The 25,221-nt window shown below is 45.5% G+C and overlaps 1 protein-coding gene across 20 annotated transcripts in view; it reads left to right on the top strand.

Annotated features, from left to right (window-relative positions):
* Window positions 1-24,201, top strand: part of RBFOX2 (RNA binding fox-1 homolog 2) — a 174,997-nt gene extending 150,796 nt beyond the window's left edge. For 8 of the 20 annotated variants that reach the window (XM_075501504.1, XM_075501471.1, XM_075501498.1 and 5 more), the window contains 7 exons: window positions 992-1,045; window positions 1,174-1,266; window positions 2,388-2,520; window positions 6,135-6,192; window positions 15,494-15,582; window positions 16,568-16,640; window positions 17,803-24,201. In XM_075501504.1, the coding sequence (XP_075357619.1) occupies window positions 992-1,045; window positions 1,174-1,266; window positions 2,388-2,520; window positions 6,135-6,192; window positions 15,494-15,582; window positions 16,568-16,640; window positions 17,803-17,847 (545 nt within the window). In that variant the 3' untranslated portion in view covers window positions 17,848-24,201. Of the gene's footprint in view, window positions 1-991; window positions 1,046-1,173; window positions 1,267-1,903; window positions 1,972-2,387; window positions 2,521-6,134; window positions 6,194-7,893; window positions 7,934-10,540; window positions 10,584-15,493; window positions 15,583-16,567; window positions 16,641-17,802 lie in introns of those variants that run through there. The other 12 variants (XM_075501515.1, XM_075501484.1, XM_075501574.1 and 9 more) reach the window with 9 other exon arrangements.
* The last annotated feature ends 1,020 nt before the right edge of the window (window positions 24,202-25,221 follow it).

Raw genomic sequence — 25,221 nt, forward strand, 5'->3', positions numbered from 1 at the left:
TAGAGGTTTTAAAGCACAATAAGTGTATCAGGACTCCAAGACAGAGGAAGTGTATGGATTTGTTTAAATAAAAATACCTGTGTGATTCTAGCTGAACAGCTGAGATCTTTCCTGAAAGGAATGCTTTGTGGAAGCCAGCCCAGATCATGGTGTTAGCTTTACACCCCTTGCTTCTCTCCCCAGATAGAAAGGTGGGGGGGGCGACAGATACGTTTCTGGATCTGACTGGGAAATGTGTTCCTCCTCATGTCCCAGTGATGACTTCTTTAAGCACTATTCTCTTGTAGGTTGTATGTTGATGGTTTGCAGTTCTTGCCGATTATCTAGATTATATTAAAATCAATTCTCTGGGAAGGCTTTCACCTGAAAAGCAGCCTAAAGGAGATGGGAAATACTAAAATAACACAGAGAGGAGAAAATGTGAAGTGAATAGACTGAATTGCTTTTCTGCACCATAGTCATGTAATTCAGTTAGTGAGGAAATTCAGACACTGTTGCTTTTTAGCAGATCTCTAGCAAATAGGACAGAAGGGTGTTTTGAGTATTTAAAGCTATAAATTGACTTGCCCAGGATAACAGTCTGGGCTGGTGGCTTTAGAGAGGTATTGGATCCGCAGCGTTCCCGGTGAAAGTAGGGAGGAGCTGGAGGAGCTGGCAGCAAGGTTCATGCAGGGAACGCGGGGTCGCACGGTGCTCGTGGCGAATATGCATATAAGGTAGTTGGCATTCCCTCAGCAGCGCCTCTGCTGTGCTGCGGGTCAGCTGATGTTTTGCTGTTCCCTCCGATACAGCGACCTGTACCTAGAACTTGACATTAGAAAAAGGCAGTTGGCCTCCATCTACACCAAGGGGGATTGAGGCGAAGCAGAAATTGGAAAGAGCTGTGCATGTGAAGCTGGGGCGCACGCAAGAGACCGTTCCCCCTACCCACGCTGCCTGCTCCTTCTCTTGGTGTAGATTTTGGCATTCACTGCAGTCTTTGTTGTTTCAGGTTGGAAGTTGAGTCCTGTGGTTGGAGCGGTGTACGGCCCTGAGTTATATGCAGGTAGAGCTTAAGTAGACACTTCCACTTTGCCATTTAACTGCAGTGGTGTTTGTTTATGTTCTCAATCTGCTGTTTCTTTATAACCTTTTTACTTTTTTTTTTTTTATTCTTTTTAAAAATTAAATTAGCGTCCAGCTTTCAAGCAGATGTCTCGCTGGGCAATGACGCCGCAGTGCCCCTGTCAGGAAGGGGGGGTATTAACACTTACATTCCTTTAATCAGTAAGTAGCCCCCGTTGGCCCCTGTATTGTTACTGTGCTTGAGTTAATGACGACCTGTTACCCTTCTTCTCTCCAGTCTGTATAATATATACTTGAAAGGATGGGTCTCGCTGGGAATGAGTTTACCTTGAGCCAAAGTATACCGTGCAGTGGCTGTAACTTGTTCATCTGCAGTGTGTTTCTGTACTGGTGAATGGGTTTTTCTGAGCGATGGAGGAGGCTGCAGAACAAGGGGAGGGTGTGTGTGTGAGGAATAGGCCATTCCCTTGCCCCCCTCCCCCTTTTGAAGTCAAAGAAACCAAACAGACAAATCCCTAAAGTACATATTATACAAGCTGCTAAACCGCAAGTCTGCAGGGCCCCCAGTGGCATGCACCTGGACGCACGTTGGGTTGGGTTTGCACCCTGGGACTCCTTCCCTCTCGGTATCTGTTTATTACATGTTTGCAGATGCCTCTGAGGTTTTACATCATTTCATCACGAGCCAGTTTACTCCAGTGTAAAGTGTAATAAAGCAGGCCCCACTATACATGGAGCCAGTTATTGATCACGCTTGTTAAATGAAGGTGGGCTCTCAGTAAACTGGCACTTTATGGGAAATTTCTGCTGCTGTTATATGGGCTATCTTGTCTTTCAGGCTATAAAATGAACATACAGAGGATTGGGTGGCAAAGAGTGGGAGGGGAAAGGAGGGAAGAGACTGATGTAAGTTGGTTGACTTTAAGGGCCTCTTGACAAATTATTTTAAAGAGCCTCTGCAGTTTTGGAAGAGCCGCCTGCTATATTGATAGTAACTCTCTGCGCTTCTCGGACTCTAACCAGACTGCATGGCGGTGTCAAAAGGCGGGGGGATTTGTACCCTGTTTGTGGTGGGTGAGGCATGCCAAAGCATTAACCTCTTGCATGCCAAACTTCTCTGCAACCCCTCTTCCCCCAAAGGCCATGGTGTAGCAGGGAGTATGTATCGGATGCTTGCTGGGTTATAAGCATGCCCCTCTGCAGGACTGATGCAAAATGTCCCACCGCTGTGGAGCTATTGTGTCACTTTGTTTGAAGCAGATGGTTGTTCTCTGGGCAGGAGCTCGGATCCTTTTCACCCTCCACCTTGTCTGTCTTTACAGTTCCAGGCTTCCCCTATCCAACTGCAGCCACCACAGCAGCCGCATTTCGGGGAGCCCATCTGAGGGGCCGAGGAAGGACAGTGTATGGGGCAGTCCGGGCGGTACCTCCCACAGCCATCCCTGCCTACCCAGGGTAAGCACTGGTCATGAGAGCAGAGTGCTCTGCACAACCGTGTCAAATAGCTGATTGGTTAACCAAAAAAATAACTAAAATTGTCTGGATGGTGAGAGTCAGGGTATTGCTAGTGCCAGAGCATTCTGCACACTATGGCATCCAGTGGGGGCAAATCTAAATTCTTCTGCATTAAGTTCTTGACTGAAACAATTTTCAGTACTTGCAACAGCTTAAAGTGCTGATGGATTCCTTCTTATAATTTCTCAATTTGTCTACGTGGTATTCGTCATCCATTGACCCAATAAGTTATAGCGCTGCTGAGAAGGACGCAAAGAGAGAAGGTCTAAAAGTTCCAAAAAGGTTCTGCTCTTTGCACTCCATTTGTGTTTTCATATCCAGGAATGAGGAATATTATCCATTATCTTCATGCCTCACCATCTGGCAGTAGGACACAGAAGAGCCAGTTACCCACAATGGATTTGCTTTCTTTGTTGGAGACAGTTTAAAAAGGTTTAAAACAAAGATTAATCAAGTCCATTAATTTAAAGTTGGGAGTGTTTAGGATATAGGGGGAACGAAAGTGCAGCGTTCTTCTAACTGTTGTATGAAGCGATGGTGAATGCATGGCCTTAGCATTCTTTGCCCTCTGACTTTTCACTAGTAATGCAGTGGAACAGATGCTGTTACAAAAGAGTATTCTGCTGTTTAAAAATACAGGGAACTAGTTTTGTATGAGTGTTGTTTTGGGATTTTGTTTGTTTAAGTGTGATGAACAACGGAGAAATCAGCAAATCCCTTCCAAACTGTCTTTTTTTGTTTCTGATTTTGAGGATGCTTTATGCATACTGCCTGTCTCTGGAATTTTACTTGCCATATTTTCCAGGCAACATTCTCAAAAACAATAGGAGTAGGAATGAATCCTCCAACACGGAGAAGTGGACTGACCCTTTTTTCCTTTAGAGTAGCCCCAAAAGGGAAGAAAATAAATTCTAAATCTTTTATTAAAAAGGGAGGTGGAAGCCACACACATCAGTGCAAGGAGCTGGCCTGATACATGCTGGATAAGCTTGCAATACCTTCTGTAGCAGATTAAGTGGTGAGAGCTACCGTGGCCCTTTCTTTTTAGAGTCCAGTCTGATATTTGAAGTGGAGCTTAAGGAAGCAAGCTGCAGTGGTCATGTATCTGTCTAGCTTTGCTCTCTGGCAAATCTGGCAATGTTTGTATTTAATTCACCAGAAGACTTTAAATGAAACCTCTTGTCTGAACACGTTGGCCTTCCAAACAGTGTTTCTTCTGGGCTTTCAGATCCACCTCTCTTTGCCACCGCTCCTAGTTCATATTCTATATCCTCTAACCATAGCCTCTGACCTGCAACTTGTCTGTCTGTTGCTCTAAAAATGACCCAGTCCAGTTTTATTAGGAAATGCTCCACAGTGAAACAGAGAAGCAAAGCTGACCCAAGTGCTGCTGTCTAGCAGAATATGAAGTACTTGCACTGGGGAGGGGGGATGTGCTCTTCATCCCTGGGAGTAACAGCTGGAGCATTCCTAGCAAGAGGCTGTCACGAGTGGTGCGCTGGGAGGGACTCTAGACTAGTCTGATGTAAATCCAGCCCGAGTCCCGTATAAAAGGTTTATTTCCATTTGGAATATGGGCCAGGCTCCAATGATTATCCCTTCCAAATACTGTCTCATGACTGTGTTTACTTACATTACATTGAGTTTGTCTGACCCTGCTGACTGATTTCATGTCTTCATGGGCAGCGTACTATCCAGTAAATGTTTGCAGGGCAGCAGTAAACAAGGCAGGTTCACAAATGGCCTAGAACTGACCCTAGTCCCAAGCACTGGGATGTAATTAAGTAATTCTGGTGTTTATTGTCATCATAGTCTGAATCTCTACAAGGTGTTTTGTAGAGGGAATTTGATTCCTCGTGGAATAATACAAAATGTGCTATTTGGTTCCATGTTGCAGTAACCTGTAGGACAGCCACTGCTCCATGTGAGCACTGTTGACCTCCATGGAATCAGGGGCAGGCACACATTCCTGACACCTTACCCCGCGTTATTTGCTTTCTTCCTGGCCAGTGGAAAGTGATACCATAAGATCAGTCAGCAACACATGAGTGATCAAGACATAGTGAGTAATGTGGAAGAAGACAGTGAAGTAAGCTGCAGGTTAACTCAAACCTGGTGGAAGGAATTGGTTTTCACAAATCTCAGTGGTGTTTAAGTTACAAAACTTAATGATATCACTGCATTTGAGAGCTTAGCAGAATTCAAAAAATACAGAATGTAGATTAATAAAAGCTCGTTGGAATTGCCATACTGGATCAGACCTGAGGGCCATTCAGGTTAGAGTAAGTTTTAACAGTGTCTAGTGCTAGATACTCCAGAGGAAGATGCAAGAAATCACATCGTTCTTAATAGTTTTAACATTTATTTCAAGAACTCAAACTAAGATTTACTAATGCATACGTGGAGTGTACATACTTATGTATGGACATGGATGTTTATCCAGGGAATGCTACTCATAGCTTAGAAAGCAATTGTTCAGACCATTGGAGAGGATGTTAGATAGTCACCTGAGCCTGACCTCAGAATGCAACCGCACCCTTCAATTTATAACCGAGGCTGTATTCGATAGAAGTAAGGAGACATTATAACCTCTGATATATAGCATGACTAAAACCTGTACTGGAATATTGCCCTGATTTGTAGTGGCCATGCTTTCTAAACAAGAATGCTGACAAATTACACTTCAGACCAAAAGCTGTAAGAATTAAGTCAGTCTGAAAAAAACTTGCCTACTGTAAACGTCTCAAAACTAAATAAGCTTGATCAATTTTATTTCTCAAACTATAGCTTTGGCATTGACTTGTTCATGGTCATTAAGTACCTATATGAAGAGCAGGCTTGCCACAGTAAAGAATAATTTAGTCTAGGAGTGTAAATATACAAAGGATTCACTGACTCAAAGCCAGAAGTAGATAAAAGTCACACTAGATATAAGGCAGTAAGGGAGCTTTGGGGGTTTGGAGTAGTTTTTTGGTTCCTTTTACAACAAAGTCAACTAAATGGTATGATAGCTACTTTACAAAACCAGCATATTTCTTTTTCTTGTGGATGTGTTTTAGCTCAGCTAGTGGGCTTTTTGCAGATGACACTGAGATTTGATGGGCTGCTGGGCTGCTTTATGCTTCTGGTCAGTCTACATAACCAGAATGGTCTCTGTGGTTCTCAAATGAAGGAATTCTCTCAGTTTTTGCTAGCATTAAGAATCACAAATATGGATATCCTAGTATATAAATAAACCTTGCTAAATTTCAGCCCTGGCAGTTGATGTCAGTCAAGTCCGAACTGAAGGAGAGATGGAGAATGCACATGTGGGTGGTTGTTTGGACTCAGGAAGTCTTACTCTTACCTGTTATTAGTGTTCCTTGCAGTTTTCTCTGGAGAGCTGATGCTAGCATCTCTTACTGACAGGATTCTGTTACAGGAATAGTGGCCTGATCCAATGTGGTAATGCTTATATTCATCCAACTGATTGTGTTCGGAATAACTGTTAAAACTGCTAACCTGTTCATAAACCAACAGTCACTTCCTCTGTCATGCGTTTGCCTTTCCTGCAGGAGCAGGTGGAGTATCACTGCTAAAACACTCCTGGTCCTAGATAGAGAACCCAGCAATGTAAGTCACTGCCCCAGGAGCCAAATTCTTTGTTATGTGGTTGTAAAAATTTAGCTTCAACAAAAATGATCTTATGGCCTGCTTCTCCCTGCTGAAGTGGCTCCCCTCTTCCTCTAACAAGGGTCTCTATCTTCATATCTGCTCCCAACGCTCTTGGAGACCATAGTAACTCTGTCCATTGGGAATGGAGTGTACTTTTCCTGGGGAGTACAGCAAGACTAAATTATTCAAGCAGTAGCTAACACTGCAACAGATTTTTTTTTTTACTTTTATTTTATTTTTTAGTAATAGCATGCAGAATTTTGGCAAGATCTGCTGGGCTTTTTTTGTGTGTGCGTGCCTTAAAATAGGTGGGTGTCTGAGGGTGGCAGGCTCTTGGCAGCATTTCACATTCCATCTGATGAGTAAAAAATGATAATCGAAAGAAAAGCTAGTGTTCCATACCTTGTTTTTCCTTAATGCTACTGGTAAGCCATGCACATCAGATCCATGAACATCACAGATGGTGAGCTAATGCTTTTTAAAGCCTTGAGCGAGTTTGTGCGGAGCTATTCAGAGGACAGAGCAGGAGGAAATTCCTCATTATGAAGCACATGCTGAACTCAAATGGGTGGCGGGCATCCCTTCTCTTCCTTCCTCATCCTTCCCCGACCCCTGTCCCCAAAGCAAGCTGCGTAGTGTTACGCTGGCGAATGCTCTGGTAAGAGTGGCTCTTTGGGAACCCCAGGCTCTGGTTTAACAGTTTTCCTGCTTGAAGTTCTGAGAGAAAGAAAAGTATGGCTTAAAGCAGAAAAAGCACCATTCCATGGAAACCCTTCCAGTTGCTCCTCTCTGCTACGGAATAGGTCGTCACTACCAGGGACTCCCACTGCACCTTTCAATTCTCGGACCTTGGACCAGTCACCTAACCTTTTTAGCTCATTATCTCTGCTTGTGAAAGCAATGCATTGTGGGTATTTTTGGTTTTTTCTTTTTAATTACATTTCTCTGTGTTTACTTTGATCAGAATTGATTGACTTGTTTTCCTGAGGTGTTGCATTGGTTCTTTAAGATGCTGAATAATAATACTTTGCATGCTTGTGTGATCAGCCAAATCTTATTGCATGTCTAATGTGCAGGGTAAAAGCAGGTGATGTATGGATGTCAGAAACAAAGTCACGCAGCCCTGTGAAGCTCGAAATACGTAATCATACAGAACTTTCTGAAACGTGCTTCTGACATAGGTGACTCCAGCCCCTGTGGGATGCCTTCTGAGGGGCTCCTCGATTTCACAAGCCCACTTCATGAAGCCAATGTTTCCATGTGTTTAGGGGGTAACTAAAATCATTACAGGAGAATAACCAGAGTGGAGGTTTCTAAACTCTTGTTTCTCTTCTTCAGGACATCAGATCTTTTTGAGTCTATTTTTATTGTACAAGATGGTGGTTCCCCTCCCTCTCTCCTTTGCATACTGTCTCCCCCTCTGCCCGCCCCTTCCCCCTTTGCATGCCATGGAAGATGACTTGGAGCCGTCTAGCGTGCGTGCGCACACACATTCTCTCGCTGATTTGCTCCTGCCAAAAGCCCAGGTTGTGGATTCATACATCACCTGCCTGTGTAAAACGCATGTGCATGCTGCCGTCCTCAATAACCGGAATGTGTTTTCTGTTCTTTTGTTTTTTGTTTTTTTGTTTTTTTTGTTTTTGTGTGGATTTTCTGCAGTGTGGTTTACCAGGACGGATTTTACGGTGCTGACCTCTATGTAAGTACACACACCGGAGCCTTCTCGTCCCCAACCCCTGACAAGCCAGCCTTTTTTTTTTGTTTGTTTTCTTTTGGTTTGTTTGGTTGGTTTGTTTTGGTTTTTTTTTTTCAATATCATTTACTTTAATTTTCTTCTTCCTTGTGGATATATATATTTATATATTTAGGAATGCAAGCATGCTTCTCTGTCACTGCGCTTGCCCCTGGGTGCAAGACCTAAGCCTTTGGGTTTCCTGATCATTGCCAGGGTCAGTTTACTGGGTGTCCTGTCCCCCACATGCACACTGCTACTAATCAGCCTGAGAGATGATTAGTGAATTAAAATTTCTCTCAACACTTCTCTTGTTTACATAATTTGGATATAAAAATAACAGGACTGGTTTAGCCTCAGACCTTCCCTTTCCTTCTCCCCCTCCGCCCTCCCCTTTCTCTCCCCTCTTGGGGCCCTTTCAGGTTTGATTTGTGCAGCCCACACTAAACTGAGCCAGCTGTATGTTTAAAAATGTTCATGTGCCACTGGGACGTGGAGATTATCCCTTTGGGGAAGACACTGGGACTGATTAAAAATGGGGACCGAGATGCTAGAGTGAAAACTGACATCTGATTTTGCTGGTAGAAATGGTACCTAAATAGGCTAGATTCTCTCACCTCTTTGGGGAATTGTAAAGTACAAATATGTGGAGATGTTCGGTTAGAAGAGTGAGCAGCCTCCTTCTGTCTGGGAATTAGCTCTGATACCACGGGAGACTTTGTCCTGTCATTGTCTTTGTCCTACTGAGTCACTCTATTGCAAATCTCCAGGGCATCTCTATATACATAGGTGGGTCGTGGACGGAGGGATTCTGACTGGCCAGTGAGAAAAGCAATTTCCTCTCCGTTGGAGAGCTGTTGCAGAGCAGCTATGGTAGGAGTATGCCTTCCAAAGCCAAAATGCTCAGGTCCACTACTGCCATCGCAACTTGTGGCCTGCCTAGCTCTAGCAGAGTTCCCTTTCGTGTCATTGTAGGTAATAGCCCTTTGGAGCCGGGGAAGTTTTGTATTGGGTAGTGGCACAGTTGTTGGCATGGATTTCACATCCCCGCTCCTTTGAAGCTGCTACTCCTGACATTTATAAAGAGGACCCTGGGGTTAGACTCCAGATAATGGATGGAATTAGCTTTTGGATTTTGTTGGCTTACATGGAGGGTCAAGTTTTGTAAAGGCACTTTTCCCAACACAGTTACAGCAGTTGGAAGACATGCTCTCTGAGCATAGAGATATTGGGTGCATTTCTTCATTCTTACATATACTGTTGTGTGCGCAGTCCCTTAAAAATTGATCTGCCTACTCAAGTGTTCCTTTATAAAACTGTGTCAAGGACTACAGAGGGTTCTGGGTTTTCCTGCCTCACTCCTAAAACACCAGCTTTACAGACCACTGACTTTGCTACAGCAAGTAAACAAGCAAATGAGCAATGCTTAGTGCCTCTTCCCTCAGTTTATGGCATATAAGAGGCTGTCATGTTGAAAGGGAAGACTGGCCAGGGTCACTCCCTATTTCCTTTGAGAAAGCTCCTTCAGAGCTTCCATTGCAGGTGGGAGGAGAGCTTATTTAAAATGTTTTAAGGACAGAGATTTCAGTAATGAAGAATCCACATAGCCACTTTGTTCTGCAGTGCAGTAGCATCACGTAACACAAAACCAAGCCCCCAGGTCAGGTTAGAACCATCAGTTGGACTTCCGATGACTTTGCTGTTGGTGCCTCTGGTCTCACTGTCAGAAAGCAGGATGATAGAAGAGGGGACTCATCAAGACAGATGGTGGTGCTTTTTCCTATGTTATTGCTGCCCAGAGCCCTCCGATGGAGCTCAAGAAAAAGTTATCGTAATCCAAACATGAAGTTACCCTTCCTTTGCTTGGCACAGGTGGAATGATTACAGTGTCCCTGCGCCCCACTAATTTGCTGTGCTTTTCACTGCAGTGCTTACATCCCTCTGGTTGCTGTGAAAGGCTTGTCCAGATGGTGGAAGGGATGGCAGAGTGTACTTCAGTTAGGACTAGGGGGGAAGTTAAATCAAGGTTCCCTTAGGTCACCTGAGTCTGTAGGGTTGTGTCAAGGAAGGGTGGAAAGGAGCCGAGCTGGCGGGGAGTGGTTAGTGGTAGGCAAGATTGAAGGGGAAGTGTCCCGAATTTGGGCTGCTTTTTCTGCATACATGTTATGCACCGATTTCTCATTTTCCTCCTCCTCCTCTTCCTCACTCCTTTTTTCTTTCCTGGGGCAACCATCCTGCTAGCCATTTCTTCTGTGAAGAAGGCATTCCATCTCTTGTTGGATGCGTCCCACTCTGGCAAGACACCTGAATTCATAAAACAACCTGCCCCAGGATGCAGAGGGCTTCATTTCGGATCATAAGAAAGGTTATCTTTCTTCTACAATGGGGACAATCTGGGCGGCGGGGGGGAAACCCAAACAAACCCACCTGTGTGAAGACTGCTCCTGCCTGTGAAAAGCGTGCTTGCATCCACTGGAAAGAAAAGGCTGGTGAGCCCCGCCGCGGGCTGTTTGTATGATTGTTTCTTTCCACAGCTGTGTTTTTTTGAACTGCTCTTCCTGTGTTCTGTTATAGAATAGTCTTACAGGAACCAATCATTAGCGCTAAAATACCTCAGGTAGGAGTGCCAGTGTGACCTGCCAACCGATCAGATTGTGGATTGCAGTGGAAAAAACTGAATTATACTAACCATTCCAGCACCACATTAGAGATGGGAACAGAGGCTTTTTTAGGGCAGCGCAGACTCACGTGTGATCCAAGCCCCCGCTATGGCAGGGCGGCGTGTGTCCAGATTTCACACCGAGTGGCATTTCATTTAAAAAAAAAAAAAAAAAAAATCAATGGAAGGGTTAACAAGGTCATGCTTGTCCCATTACCATGTAGAAGCACCTGCTGCAATGGACACCGTTGTCCTGTCACCTCTTTTAATTCATTCATGCTCATTCCTGGTGCACATATGCCAGCCACCCTTCTAATACAGAAATACTGGAAATGGTTCTAGCCCTTTCTGCTTCTTAACTTCTGTTATAGGGCAGTTTGGGGGTGGAGAAGACACATTTGAGAGAGGACAAATAAAAGATTCTAAAATTGGGCTCACTGCCTAAACCTGGCAGGTGGTCAAACGTATCTAACTGGTGCCATGAGTTACACATTTCTCCAGGGGTATGGGAATGGTTGTGTCTTAGTGGCATAAAGGCTCTTTGGAGTAAAGAGGGCCAGCAACACATTTTGTGTGCCTGTCTAAGGCAGCAAGGGAAAAAGAAAAGGGAGGCTTACGCCATAGGATACACTGACGTATTAAGCCTCATGTTCTCATTGGATTGATCACCTAATATGGACCTGAAGAGTGGAAGAGAAGATGGACTTATTTTGAGCTGAACTGTATAGTCTTAAAGTGCTCATCTATCTACATTAACATGCTCAGTAATTGGAATGCTGCTTTAGTTGGGATTGCAGCTTCCTGTATATGTTATTTTGCCATGTTTGTGTTACTTCAGAGAATATATGACAATATTGAAAAAGCTATCATCTAATGTTAAAGGAGGAATTTAAAAAAAAAAAATTTCTTGCTTCGTTGATGAGCCAAGGACAAGAACATCACAGAAGAGTAATTTTAAATTTGGGCTTTTGTGAATACCTGAGCAAATATGGTTGTTTGACAGTTGAGATCTATAGGCTCAAGTGCTACACATTCACATGGGGAAAGGGGTTTAGCACAGCCCCAGCAACACTGGCAGGATATCCAGAGAAAGAGAACTTGAATTGAGATAAGCAACATTTAGGGTTGTGTTCATCTCTCTCGCATGCTCCCCAGACAGTCCAAAAGACTGTACTGGAAAGGACCAGTTTTGGTTGTTACTTACTGCCCTGTAAAAATGCATAAGCCTTTTCCTTAGTTCCCCTATTTCCGTGTCGAGGCAGTGTTTAAACCGTTCCTTTGATAGAAATGTCACTGACTTATCTTCGCAAGAAGCTCAGTCACACTCATTTCTTTTGAGATGAGGCTAAAGATTTTAGAAGCTGAACCTAGGTGGATAAACCTGTCCCTGTGGAATCACTTCACTTAAATATATGGAGTGGGAGTATGCATGGCTGTCCTGGGTTTCAGGGACTATGCCACTCAGTGGTGTCTTCTGTTGCAGTTTGGCTGTGGCACTGGAGGAGTGTGGTGCAGCTAGCAAGGGCCTTTTTTTTTTTTTTTTTTTAATTATTATTTCTTTTATTGGGAAACACGATTGTTCATGTTTGTTGAAGATGCTCTGCTCTGTTATAGTTTGTATGTACTAGAGTACCTGAAGTGAGTGGCATCAGAAATCACTAGGGGTGGTAGGACCGTGTAGCTGAGGTTACAGATGAGCTCTGCGTACCAGTTAAAAGTTGTGTGTGAACAGAAATAGCAGGAGAAAATAACTGGTGCATTGGACAAGCTGAGCAGGGCTTTAGACGCATTGATGGAGTTATAGGTGGGTCCTGGGTTATGGTGAACAGGAGCATCAGCTGGGTAAGGCAACCTGCACAGTGTCTCCTTTGCTCTGTACTGGTCCCAGAGCTTGGTGAAAGCATGTATAAAATAACGAGTAGTAGTTGCAACTTTCCTCCTCTTTCCTTCACCCTGTTCTGGTGTATTTGGACCTGCTGGTCATGCTAAATACATCCCTGTGTCAGAAATCCCCCAGCTGTCCACACTCATTGCTCCTATGACAGGAATGTACCATGGCCATTATAATCCCCATTTTTGGTTTTATTTGAAGTACACACAAGTAGAATTTGCAGACCACTTTGAACTGAACAGGTCTGCCTGTGCGTGTGTACCTCTATCCTGTGACTTTTTTTTTTTTTTTTTAAATTAACAGTAGCTTCAATTTTGCATCAGTGCATGGTTAAAAAGCAATACACATGTCAGCTATTTCTTAACTTCATTTCTCCAATGAATTATTTCTCCTGTTTTTTTTGTTTGTTGTGCAGTTGACTGAAGAAATGTTAACATCCCGCTCTAAATCTCTCAGTGGAGTCTCTGTTCCCTTCTCTGATATAACAGATGGGTTATTGCTTGTTATAATTATTAACATTGTGGTGTGGGACAGGGCTAGGGTGGGAGCCATTTTGGGGGGCGAGGGCGGGAGGCTGCGGGAGTCCTTAAGGTTGGAATGTTAACTCCAGTGGTGACTGACTGTTTCCGTAATAGCAGGTTGTTGTGGCTGCACGCTCTAGTACTTGAGGCTGTGTACTTCACTGAGCTTGTGGTAGAGCCTAGGGCGAACTGCTGTCCCAAGAGAATGCTGGGATGGATAGAACTAGCCAATATGAGTCTGAACGTGGTGACTTTGCTGGTTGTTCTAGCTCCAGATGTCAGCATGCTTAGTTTTTAATTTTGATTAATAAATGTTACGCCATTCCCCCTCCCACACCTGATTCCAACCCTTCTTTTCTTTTCTTCTTTTTTTTGTTTTGGTTTGGTTTGGTTTCGTTTTCCTTTATGAGAGACATGAGTTAAAAGAGAATTACATGATAACCCTTTTTGGTTTCAAACTGCATCTTGCTGTCATGTTCAGAGTACGTGCCAGGCACATTTGAAATGGCTTCTGATCTGAAATGTGGCTGGCGAGTGTGGGGCAGAGTGGGAATCTGGGTGCGTGCTGAAGCCGGCCACCCTGTGGAGGGTAGTGCCAGGCGAAAATGCCTCATACACCGTGCCCAAGTGACAGACCCTATCAAGAGTTCATGAAGCTTGTAAACTTAAGAGAATACCATAGTCACACTGGTATGAAGTTTTGTCTTAATTTGGTGAGGTCGATGAAGGTTTGATTTGGATTAAGGCTGCACCTCATTCCTCTTGTCTCCGTCATGTTTTGGAGGTGGGAGTAATGGTGGTGCAATGATAGCATGCCAAAACCAAGCTAAACCTCCCCAAACCATCAATCCAAAATGCAGGGATTGAAACAGCTAGATGAGATTAAAAGGGCAAAACTGTAACATGACATCTCTTTCAGGCAATGTGGTGATGTTTCAGAGGTGTAGATTTGTGTTGCTCTTTCTTCTGTTAACTAGAAGATTGAAGAGGCTGTAAGTCCCTCTCCTCTGGAGTAGGACAGGGTCCCCAGGCATGTTTTGGACAGCATCTTAGCCTTTGTGGGGCTAATGCAAGCCCCACAAAAGCAACCAAAATTAAATTAAAATCATTACTTCTAATTTAAAAGCTACCTAGCCCAAAACTGAGCACCGCTGAGCAAACACACAGTCCTGTAGTAGAGCTGATCTTGTACTCTTAGTTACATATACGCAAAAGATCTATAGAGAAGAAGTGGTAGAGGTATGTTGAGCTGATTCTGGAGGTGAAGAGCGTAAGTCTGCCTTCTGGTCCTTCAGACTGTGAAATGTCAATTGGGGAAAAAAAAAAAAAGCCAGAAGCAATCTGGAATTTTCTGATGTTATTTATGGCTCATTGTGTTTCTAGCAAATCAAAGCCACGGTTCATTTACCATTGTGTCCGTCCGTCCCCCCTCCCCCCCCAGTTAACAAAAATGTGTTCAGAAGTGTAAATAAAGAAGGACCTAATCTGGGCTTCAGAGCTCTCTTTGCTGCCTGCCATGCAGCCTTTGCCCCAGGTCTGAAAGGTGGCTGGCCTCTGTCCTTCATTACTGCAGGGTGTGCAGAGCCACCTGTCTGAGGCAGGTCTTCCTCTGCCCCAAGAGCTCCTTGTGGGAGTTCCAGGAGGAGACTCGCAGGTCTTTCTCTGGGTCAGGATTCCCATTTTGCCAACCCAGCTGTAAGTTCATTTTTAGTAACTACCTCTTATCAGTGTAAGTATTTTAAAGACTTTACTACAGGTGTGTAGCATGGGCAGAAATGCAGCAGCAATACAGACTGTTCGGGCATAATTTCCCGTGACCTGTTTCCTTCTTACATGGAGGAAGGGGAGAATGGTCTGGTTCGTATCAATGTCAGTTTGCTTGTTCCCAGCCCTGAAACCACCAGGGACTGTCTTTGACCGTCTTTTCCTGATTGCTTTTTGGCTTCTCTGGCTATTGATACTTTTATGCATCTGGACCAAATGAAATTCTAGCTTTTTGGGTTTTCCCAGGCTTAAGAAAGAGAGGGGAAAAAAGCTGGAATTTCTCTGAATGGTCCCCCTTCTAAAATACAAACTTTACAGAAAGTGCCCACCTCTGATTTTCCCAGCGTAAGAGGAAGGCGACCTAAAAATTACATTGTGTGCAAGATTTCAGCTTTCTTCTGGTTTTCAGTTCCTGCATGCCAAATCTAATTTCCTGCAGGGATATAACCATGCTCAGGCTTGCTTTAGTTTATTCCTTCTGCTAAACGGGGTAATGGAAGAGTCTCCCTGGTCCTTCTGAGGAAAGGATTATACATGAGTTAAGGGGCGATGCTTGCGATAGACTTGACATGGGAGCTGATGCAGTTTGAAACACTTCCTCTCCTTGTGATGTGTGTGACTTTTATTTTTATTTTTTATGCTCTGCGTGGGTGGACAGGTATCTGTAAAGTCAGTTCTCTTCTCTCCTGCAGGGTGGATACGCAGCCTACAGATATGCACAGCCTGCTACTGCAACAGCAGCCACGGCCGCTGCAGCCGCTGCAGCAGCTTACAGCGATGGGTATGTAAGGGGGGAGGTGTCCATGGGGGCTAGCTTGCTGTGCTCAGGGATTCAAGGAGCGTTGATCCATTACAGTACTTCTACTTCTTTCCCTGTTTCTTTGTCTTACTTGCACTCGCACGCGCACACATGCATGCACAACCCAACATGAAAGACTTGAATGCACGGTTTGTCTCTCTGCTCTCAGGCACTATTGCCCTCCGGTGTATGTGAGCTGGCAGAAATCCTGGCCTCTTCCCTATCCTTGTGATTCTCTGCGCAAAGGAGGCAGTGTGGTTACAGCCTCAGAGTCAAAAGATGTGGCTTGCCTTGCCAGCTCCTTGCTCTGTGACTCTGGGCAGGTTGTTTAATCACTGGGTGCATTTCTCTCCCCATCCATAAAGTAAAAATTGCTCAGCTCTTACAGTACTCTAGGATGCTTTACTGTGCAGCTCTGTATAGATACAAAGGATTATCATCATCAGAGTGCTTGCCTTAAGATTTTTCATCTCCTGTGCAGTGAGGCCATGTTTTAATCCTAGCGCATGCAAGACCATTAAAGTTTATACTCCCTTCTCATTCTGGAGAATCCCTTACTGCTTTCCATTTAGCAGCTGTTACTGTGCCAGTAGAGCTAGCACCAGCAGTCACTCTCCTCCCAAATTGCATCATGCGAGGTAAGGGATGCACTAGCTGTCATTTCAAAGGTGCTGACCTCTTTCCTACAGGTCGAACTCATGGCTTCTGCCACATTCCTCCCTGCAGGCTGTTCTCTCACCCATCTCATATGATGCATGGCAGCATGCCTGTAGGATCTCTTCGAAGAGGGGCTGCCCGCGTTGCATGTGTGTGCATGTATGCATACATGTGTGTAGACGGGCATGCTGCTTCTTCCATTGCCTGTGGTCAGATGGCTGTTTCTCTGCCCCTCCAAAGTGACTCTTTTTTCTTTTTTTTTCCCCTCTCTCTCTCTTTTTTTTAAAATATCTTTTCTCCCTCTCTTCAGTTATGGCAGGGTGTACACAGCAGATCCTTACCATGCCCTTGCCCCTGCCGCTAGCTACGGAGTTGGCGCTGTGGTAAGTGGGATTTTCTTTCTTGTGCTGTTTGTCATTTCCAGCATGGGGAACAGCTGTTCACTGGGTATCAGGTAATTAAACTTCACCTAGAAATACTTTTTTGTTGAGGAGGTCTTTAGCTGCAGTGCTAGGTTCCCAGCTGTTCTGTATTCATAAGTTTGTGTGTGTGCACTAGGAAAGGAGCCAGGTTGTAGGAGACCAGTTATCACTTGTTCTTGTCCATCACCTAGTACAAAGGACATGGTAGAGGAATGACCAGAAATGTCAGGAGCCAGAACATTGGTGAATCGGTAGAACTGCATCAAGGTGATAAAAAGAGCAAAAATCAGCAATTGTTACAGATGCAAGACACCCTTTCTTGCCATTTTCATTAACTTTAAAGGCTCGTGTTGCATGTTGAGAAATCAGTTCTAGGAAGCAAGGGAATAAGTTGTTCTCGTGACATCTTGCAACAAAGCTGCTCCACTTCGTTCCCTCTTCCACTAGTGGAAGGATGCAGTGTCCTGCCTGCCAGCAATAGTTATGCAAGGGCAGGAGTGAGGTATGCTGGCATCAGAGGGGAGTGGAGCAGCTTGCTGAAAACACATGCTTGCCCATCTGCTTCTAGCCAGCGCAGTATCTGTGTTGTTGCAAAGGCTGGAACACAAATGTGTTCAGAGAAAAAGACACCTAAATATAGATATCTGCAGTGTAGCACCTCCATTTGAGCCTCAGCTCATAATGTGGATTCTCTTTAGGGTTGATGAAGGAAAAGCAGGTACTTCTAGGATACCAGGTCATCATGTCTATTTTAGGCCTTTACCTTAAGGTGAGGTGGAGAGCATCCTAGGAGTCCTGGTCTCTGCTAGTTATAAAGACAGCCTACACAACTGACTCGGAGATTAGGTCTCATGAGTCCTATCTCTGGTACTGAACTCCCTTCGACTGAGACTTGCCAAACTTCACCTCCAGCTGGCTGGTCATGAGCAGCATGTCCTCCTGAGCTGTGTCTTTGGTTTTGCAGGCAAGGTTCTCCTCTCTTGCTTCTTAGAGGTGCTAATGGTGGCGGGCCAGTGCCAGGACATGTCCGTTAGTCCTTCTGAGAGCATTCGGGTGCTGTCCTGAGTATTTCTTCACAGTTCACCTCCTAACAACCTCTTCTTCTCTCATTTAATTTCTACAGGCGAGTTTATACCGAGGTGGCTACAGCCGATTTGCCCCCTACTGAAGTGACGTGAGCCCCCTGCAAGTGGGACAGCCCCCCCAGTTCATGAGGCCTGGCTATTGCAATATTTACTAGTAGAGGAACTCTATAGCAAGACGAGGAGGAAAAACAAAAAAACAAAAGAGAAAATACTTTTTTATACCTCACTATGTTCTTTGAATATGTATTTTTTTTCCTTTAAATTTCTGCCTTTAATTCTTTTGTTCCAAAGATTGTGCATTTTTTTGGTTTTTTTTGTTTTCATTTTTGGGGTTTTTTTAACTGTGGTAAAAATAATGCATTTCCGTGTCTGTATGTTGGTGCATAGCTTATCCTACCAATCACGGAAAAGGCGATTAGCGATAAGGAAAGCTGTTAGAAACCGGTATCATGCAATTAATCAGGAACACGCAGACAGAGTTACTTCCCTGGGTCTGGTGCTTGGTGCCTGTGAGACAGGAGGACATGAGGGAGAAGTCTCCACCTGCCATGTTTCTGGTCTGCAGAAGGAAGCACTCTTTGGCTGTGGCTGGGACCTTAATGCTGGTGGAAAATAGTCATTTACATTTGTAAATGGGGGAAATGCAGAGACTTTCCTCGTTTTTTATCACCATCTGACGCACACAGGTTTGGGACGGTTTCAGCAGTGTCAGGATTTTAGACTTGGCAAGAGAAGATTTCCTCAACCTGCCCAAAGACTTTGGCTGTTATCTGCTGTATTAGGGGACAAGACTTTGAAAGGCGTTTTTGATGAGGGTGATCTTTCCCCACCCCACACAACTTATTCTAGCTGATTGTTGTCCATTGCTGGTGGCTGTAATTATCTTAGTTTTCCTTCCTCCTTTTCAAGATCTTTCTCCCTTGCTGTCCCTTTCCTCCCCTTCTTTCCTCGAGGAGCAGCAGATGCAATGCAGCATCACACAGAGTACCTCTGTTGTGGACAGCAAGGGGTTAAACTTGCAGAGGTGAAGCACCTGCAGCCTTGCAGAAGAAGAAAGCTAGCAGAAGAACCATGCATCAGTGCCATGCTTGGGCGCTCCGAGATCCAGCGTGCAAGGTCTCTCCTCCTGTTCATTATGAGCTGCTTAGGTGCTTCTGCAAGTAACCTGTCTCAAATAACATGAGTGAGGAAAAACAAGTCATGTATAAGCTGCTTGAGGCGAGGGGCAAGCATGTGGGTTTGTGTTGGGGAAGAGGGTCTTTTATATCTAAACATGGTCCTGAAGTAGTTCTGTTTCGGTCAAGAGTTTAAGGGGAGGCAGAAGCAGTTTGTGCAAGCTCTGAATTCATAGGAACTTCCCACCACAAACTATTTCAGGCCCTTACATAGTTGTGTTGGAGCCCCTGGGTCTTTTTTGCCCAGCCTCTCATAGAAAGTTGTGCACCTGGTCTGCTGAGTCCATATAGACACTACATATTAGAAGATTTGGAAGCAGAGGCTATTTAGGGGAGGACTCTACGACTCCCAAGACCATCTCCCTTCTGCTCTTATGTACAGTGATTTTGCTGTGTTTCAAACTCAGCATTTTTAGATGACTGCATGAGCTGTGCTGTGATGGGGAGTTGCTGCTCTCCAGACCTCCCTGCTCAGCTGCTGGCTCCTAGAGTGCTCCCAGTAACCCCAGCGATCAGAGGCAGGGTCTCTAACCACATGTTAGAGAAATGCAGAAGCGCGGTTTTATTAGGCCGTCTCGACTCCCTGAGTTGGTACTGGGGTGAGCTCACCGCCCCCAGAGGGGCTGCTTGGAGCAGGGGTTTCTTGGTGGAGCCTCTCCAACTCCTGTCCTACACCTGCTTCTCCATCCACCGCTGATATCAGAATAGGAAACCTCCTGCATTTAACACTAAGTGATGTCGACAAGCAGAGCTCCCAGGGAGGTGTCCTGGCCCAGCCACGCACAACCATGCATTTTTTTGCTCTTCCCCAGCGATACACGTAGCCTCTCTGTGTGCAGCAGAGAGGAGGCACCTCAAACGGGAAGAATGGGGAAGCCATTAGTTAAGCTAGAGACCCTGAAGCTATTGATTCTCTGGAGGAATAGCTAGATAAAGGGGACACCAAACTGCCAGCCTGTTGGCCACCTTTTTTTTTTTTTTCTGGTTTTATTGTTGGTTTTTAACTTTTTTTTTTTCCCAAGCCAAAGTTTGGTTTGTTGCTGTTATGACAATTTTTTTGTTGTGTGTATATAAATATTTTAGTTAGCTTGAATGGGGAGGGGGGAACAGGGTGTTGGGGCTTTCACAAAATCTAGGAAATGTGGGGGACTCGGGGCATTTGGGGGCTTTTACTGTCTGAGTTGGGGTAGGGGAGGGAGGACTTGTGGTAGAAATAGTTATATTCAAGGGGAGCCATTTCCACCACAGGGCAGCCAGAGGACTTGTGGAGCTGAGATGCAGCAAAAGCCTCTACTAGACTTGTTCTGCCCACCTGTGGGGTGGAGGGGCTGAGTGAGGCCGTCCCTTCCCTTGCCCGCAGGCAGTTCCTCATGCAGCAGGTCTGCAGGCTGCGAGCGAGAGGAGCGCAGCTTGCAGAGCCCGGCAGGGGCAGTTGCTCGCCCCTCTGCCCCGTTCCTACGTTTCGGTTCAGCTGGTTCTGACGGCAGCTCCTGTAAAGCTGGGTTCTCCCTCCCTGAATGCCCTCCCCTGCCCTGGCAGTGCCGACTGCAATCCCTCCCGCCACTTGGCCTCTCTGGGAGTAGGGAGGCCAGCCCTATTTCTGCCTCTGAGCAGAGTCTATGCATGGCAGCTTCAGCCTGCCCAAGTATATTAGGAGCATGAGGGGTTTAGTGCAGAAGCGCCCAACCTTTGTGGGGCTGTGGTCCCCTGCTGTATGATCTCCGAGTAATACCTGCTCTAGACCATCCAGCCTGATTCCTCCTGTATCTGATCCCAGCCTGCTCCGGTCGCTCCCTGCCAGGCTCCTCCGGTGCGTTAACCAGCTGGTGTCTCCTCAGTTCTGTAGTTAATGCTGCAAGATCCCCACTGAGGCAGCTCGCTCATAGCCCGGCTTCCTGCTCTCGGCAGTGAGCTGCAGAGGGGATGCTGGGATGCTTGCACAGCTGGGGGACGGAGGTACCCACTGGTACCAGTGGGGGCCACTGGTTCCACATCTCCAGTGCACCAGACCTCCCAAAAACTTGCACGCCAGCTGGAATTTTGCAGCGAGGTTTCTCGAGTGAGTGTTGTGCTGTGGCGGGAGAGCTCTTCAGCCTTTCTTCCCTCTTGGCAAACAACAGCTCTGGTTTCACTCAGATGTGTTATGAACTGGCTTGAGATGCACTCAGAGTAGCCAAGCTGTGGCTATATCCATCTCCTGAAGAAGTGAGGACAAAGCCTATATCTCCCTATGCAAAATGAATTACACTTAATGAATTAAACTGGGCCCTGGCTTATGTGACCGATGGCAGCTAGTGCTTGTCCCCGAGATGGGCCTGCAGTCACAGGTCCCTCGCAAAGCAGGGCTTCGCTTTCCGAGGGAAACCGCACAGGCAGCCTGGCAAATAGCTTGCTGTTTGTCACCTTCTAGTCTGGTGGCATCTGGGATTCCTCTTGGTGTAGAGGAAAAGATGTTTCTTTAAGTGTTGCTGTTTGTACTGTCTTGCAATAGGTCTGGCCAGCATATGATATTATACTGATAAAATTTTTGATTGAAGAGTTGATTTATTTAATGTGCTGGTCTGTCTTTCCTTGTGGGTACAGTTGTGCTGGTACAAAAATGACTTCTACTGGTATAGCGTTTTCTTTACTGCGAATAAGTTGTATTGATGCCCAGCACGTTAACAAACTGTTGTCGCTGTCCCCGTGCTAGGGAGGCTGCACTGTTGTAGGTGGGTTAGCTTTTCTAAGAAAAGCCACGATGGGACCTGGAGACAACAGGGAGCTCAGTATGAGCCTGCGATAGCCAGCTTTTCCCAGGTTAAGCAGTTAAGTGGATCCTGTGTCATGAGTTCAGACAGACAAAGCCATGTTTGAAAATAGCTGTGGCTTGGCTGTTTCAGTGCCTGAGAGAGAGCAGACTTGCCCAGCAAGAAGGAGCGCTAGCTCAGGAGTCGGAGACCTGTGTTTTGGGCAGGGCTCTGTCAGTCATCCTCAAGGGTCATCGTGGAGCAGTCGTGTCACTACTCTAGACTTGGCTTCCCCGTCCCTAAAGCGAAGTGAAAGTTTATCCCCTGTTCTCACCCATTTTGAGATCTGTGGATGTGAAGTGCGCAGCAAGAGCTGAGGAGGGTTATCTGAATAGCTGGCTCAAGTGCTATTTGTGAAATGGTTAATGAAACCATGTCCTTGCCCAAAAAGAGACACTGGCTGCTGGGGTTTCAATTCCAGCACCCAGAGCTTTGGTAGCAGGGAATACAAAGCAGAGCCTCCAGTTCCTACCCATATTTTTCCCCAACCTGTCCCTGTCTATCTTCCCATCCTGGCCCCAAAGGAGGAGGCAAGTGGAGAACAGGTTTGGGGAGCACTTAGGAATTCAATAAAGGGAAATGCAAACAACAGCTCTGGGGAGCGCTTTTGCTGAGTCTAGCTCCAAAGGGAAAGCACACGGGCAGCGTGGCAGATGGCCTGCTGCCTGTGACCCTCGGGCCTGGCAGGGTCGGGGGAATGCTGTCCTTGGTGCAGAAGGGTGATTTTTAAAGTGTGTTACCTGTTTGCACTGTTTTAAAATAGGAGCGGGGGGGGGGAACCCAACCTAGTGAACAAGATGAACATCCAATGTAAACTTCTTTGTGTTTTTATTTTGTCATGCTCTTGGAAAATGTCAAACATTTTGTAGTATACACCAGTGAGACTTGATTCTTTGTTGCATAAAACACTATTTTTGGTGATGTTAATGTCTGAAAAGCCCCTTCCCTCCACCCCCACCTTACTGATTGCCCTCTCTGCCCTCCTCCAACCCCGGTAAACTTCTCTTCTACAATGAAAACTCCAGTCAATGAGGCAAGCAGGAGTCTGATAGCCAGAGCGTGAAATGGGGCCCTTTTCAAGTAGGCTCCGGGGTTTCTCCCCGGTACACTTTGCTCTAGCCAGGAGTTGGCAGGATAGCCCCCGTCCTTCTGCAGTGTGTGCATCGATGGCAGCCTAAGCGGGACTTGGGGTGTCCAAGTCCTGTCTCCGTTGCCACTGCTGACCCTGGAAGGCAACTTCTTGCTGGTGGTGGAAAGCACTGCCAGTGGTTGTCCTCTCTGGGTAGCAGGCTGCAGCTGGTCCAGGCTTGTGCAGGAGACAAGCTTCCCACGCTGCCTCTCAACTTGTGGTAGAGCAAGAACGCATCAGCCAAAAATCTTGCCTGATTTCGCCAGGAGATTGCTGGTGTCTAAAGCCGTCCACCCAAATATTCATTTGGCTGGCAGTCAGCAAAATGCTGGTTAATCTTAGGAATGCTTTTTCTTTTTTTCTTTTTCTTTTTTTTTTTTTCTGAAGTGGGTCAATAAATCTCTTGCCAGATTCCCAGTTCTCTGCTGGTGGAGGGGCTTGTTGCTTCCCCGAGGAGTGAATTCCTTACAGAAATTGGGCCTCCCACAATAGTAGTCTCAGTTTTGGTCATGTTTTTCTATTTTTTCTGTTCACAGTATTTTGTGTGTGCGTGCGTGTTGTAGTTTTGGCAGCTTGATTTGGCTGCATTATCAAGTGACGAAATAATCCTCTTTTACCCCAGGGGATATGATTTGGTTTTGGTTTTGGTTTTTTTCCTTTTTTTTTTTTTTTTTTTTTTTTAATATGATAAATCCTGCTTGTAAATAGCTGGAGCTAAAACCTGGGGCTGATAGCAAATGAGAACCAGGGCTGTAGAGCGATACGGAGCTGGTGGAGTATTTTACTGACCTCACAGGCTGATCTACTTGAGACTTGGAGATTTTCAGTGCAAGGCTGAGATGCCGCAGCACCTCCAATGGCAGCGACGGACTTGCCCCTTCACGCGGTCTCCCCAGCACCTCCCATTGCCAGGTACCGCCGGGGAACAGGACGTGTCCCGAGTGGCATGCGTTCCCTTCCCCTGGATCATTTCCTAGGACGCCCGAGCCGCTTGCCCAGGGTCCCATTTCCCTGCTGACTCTGGAGAAGCAGTATCTGCATCCCAGGGCTTTGTGACAGCCTCTAACTTCCCGCCCTCCCTCGTTAAGTATCATATTGTATAGTAGCTTTCAGACCATACAGTATTCATTGGGTTATTCCTATTATTATCAAGTAGCTGGAATTGTGAAGGTCGGAGTAGTTAGATCTTTAGCTTTTATTCCTTTTTTTTGTATTACTATCCATGTGTATAAATTATTGATCATGTTGCTGGCTTTTATAAACTCTAAGCAAGGGGGGAAACCCTTCCTAACCCTTTGCAAATGGTAATGAAGCACTGTTTTTAAATAAAAGAGAGAAACACCAGTCTGCTGGCTCCCATGTGTTGTCTGTTTTTCAGTGCATCTGGATGAATTTCGCTGGTGCATCTCCCTGGCAGGTAAAATGCAAAGAAGGGAAGCTGGTTTGAAGAATGAGCTGGGAGATGGGATCTTCTTAACAGTGATAAAAGGGCGAAGCCTTGGCAAATCACACTGGCAAAATCCCAGCCCTGTCTGTTCATATACCAAGCTGTCCGTAACCCCATGCCTTTCCCTGCCATCCTTTCCTGTTGCTGCTTACTAGCAGAAAAGGGCCATTTGTTTGGTATTTGATGGGGAGCCTTTTTTCTTTTTTTTTTTTTTCCTTCTCTCCAAGCCTAATCTGTGTTTGAACCTGTTAGTGTGGAAGGAAAGACAACCATTTCAAATTATGGTATCAGCGTTTTCTTTAATGCCTGTGTAGCCAACCTCCCGCTGTCTGTGTTAGCACAGGTTTAGTAGTTAACACACACAACTGGAAGCCGGTGTTCCTGTGCTCGACATAAATTTCCTCTGGGAGTTTGGACATGTCTTTTAATCACTGCTTCTGTTGTCCTGCCTATAAAAGGAGTATCACTGCAGCCAAGCAGAAATTCATTCATATTCTACGAAGTGCTTAGAGATCCTCCAGTGAAAGATGTCATGCAAATATATATCCATATAATCAGATGCCTTTTCTGCTGAAATGATCCTAAAAATAACAAATAATAAATCCCTGTGGCCAATTTGCAAGTAATTATGGAAACTGATAACTGAGCGAAATGATACAGTGAAATATGCCTAGTACAGTTGCGGCCAGCACAGGATTTTCATACTGCTTTTGGAAGTGCACAGTAGCAGAAACAAAAGGGATGGGATAAGGTGTGTCCCCAGATGGCAGGATTGTCGATAATGATGCAGGAAGGCACGTGAGCTCCTTAAGCATTCCTCCCTAGTGTTTACCAAGGAGCTGCACTGTGTTCCTGTCAGATGATCCTCATTTCATTCTAACAACTTGAGAGGATGTTCAACAGTAACTGCTAAAATT

The sequence above is a fragment of the Mycteria americana genome, chromosome 1 (genome assembly GCF_035582795.1).
Source record: "Mycteria americana isolate JAX WOST 10 ecotype Jacksonville Zoo and Gardens chromosome 1, USCA_MyAme_1.0, whole genome shotgun sequence".
In the NCBI taxonomy this organism is placed as follows: Eukaryota; Metazoa; Chordata; class Aves; order Ciconiiformes; family Ciconiidae; genus Mycteria; species Mycteria americana.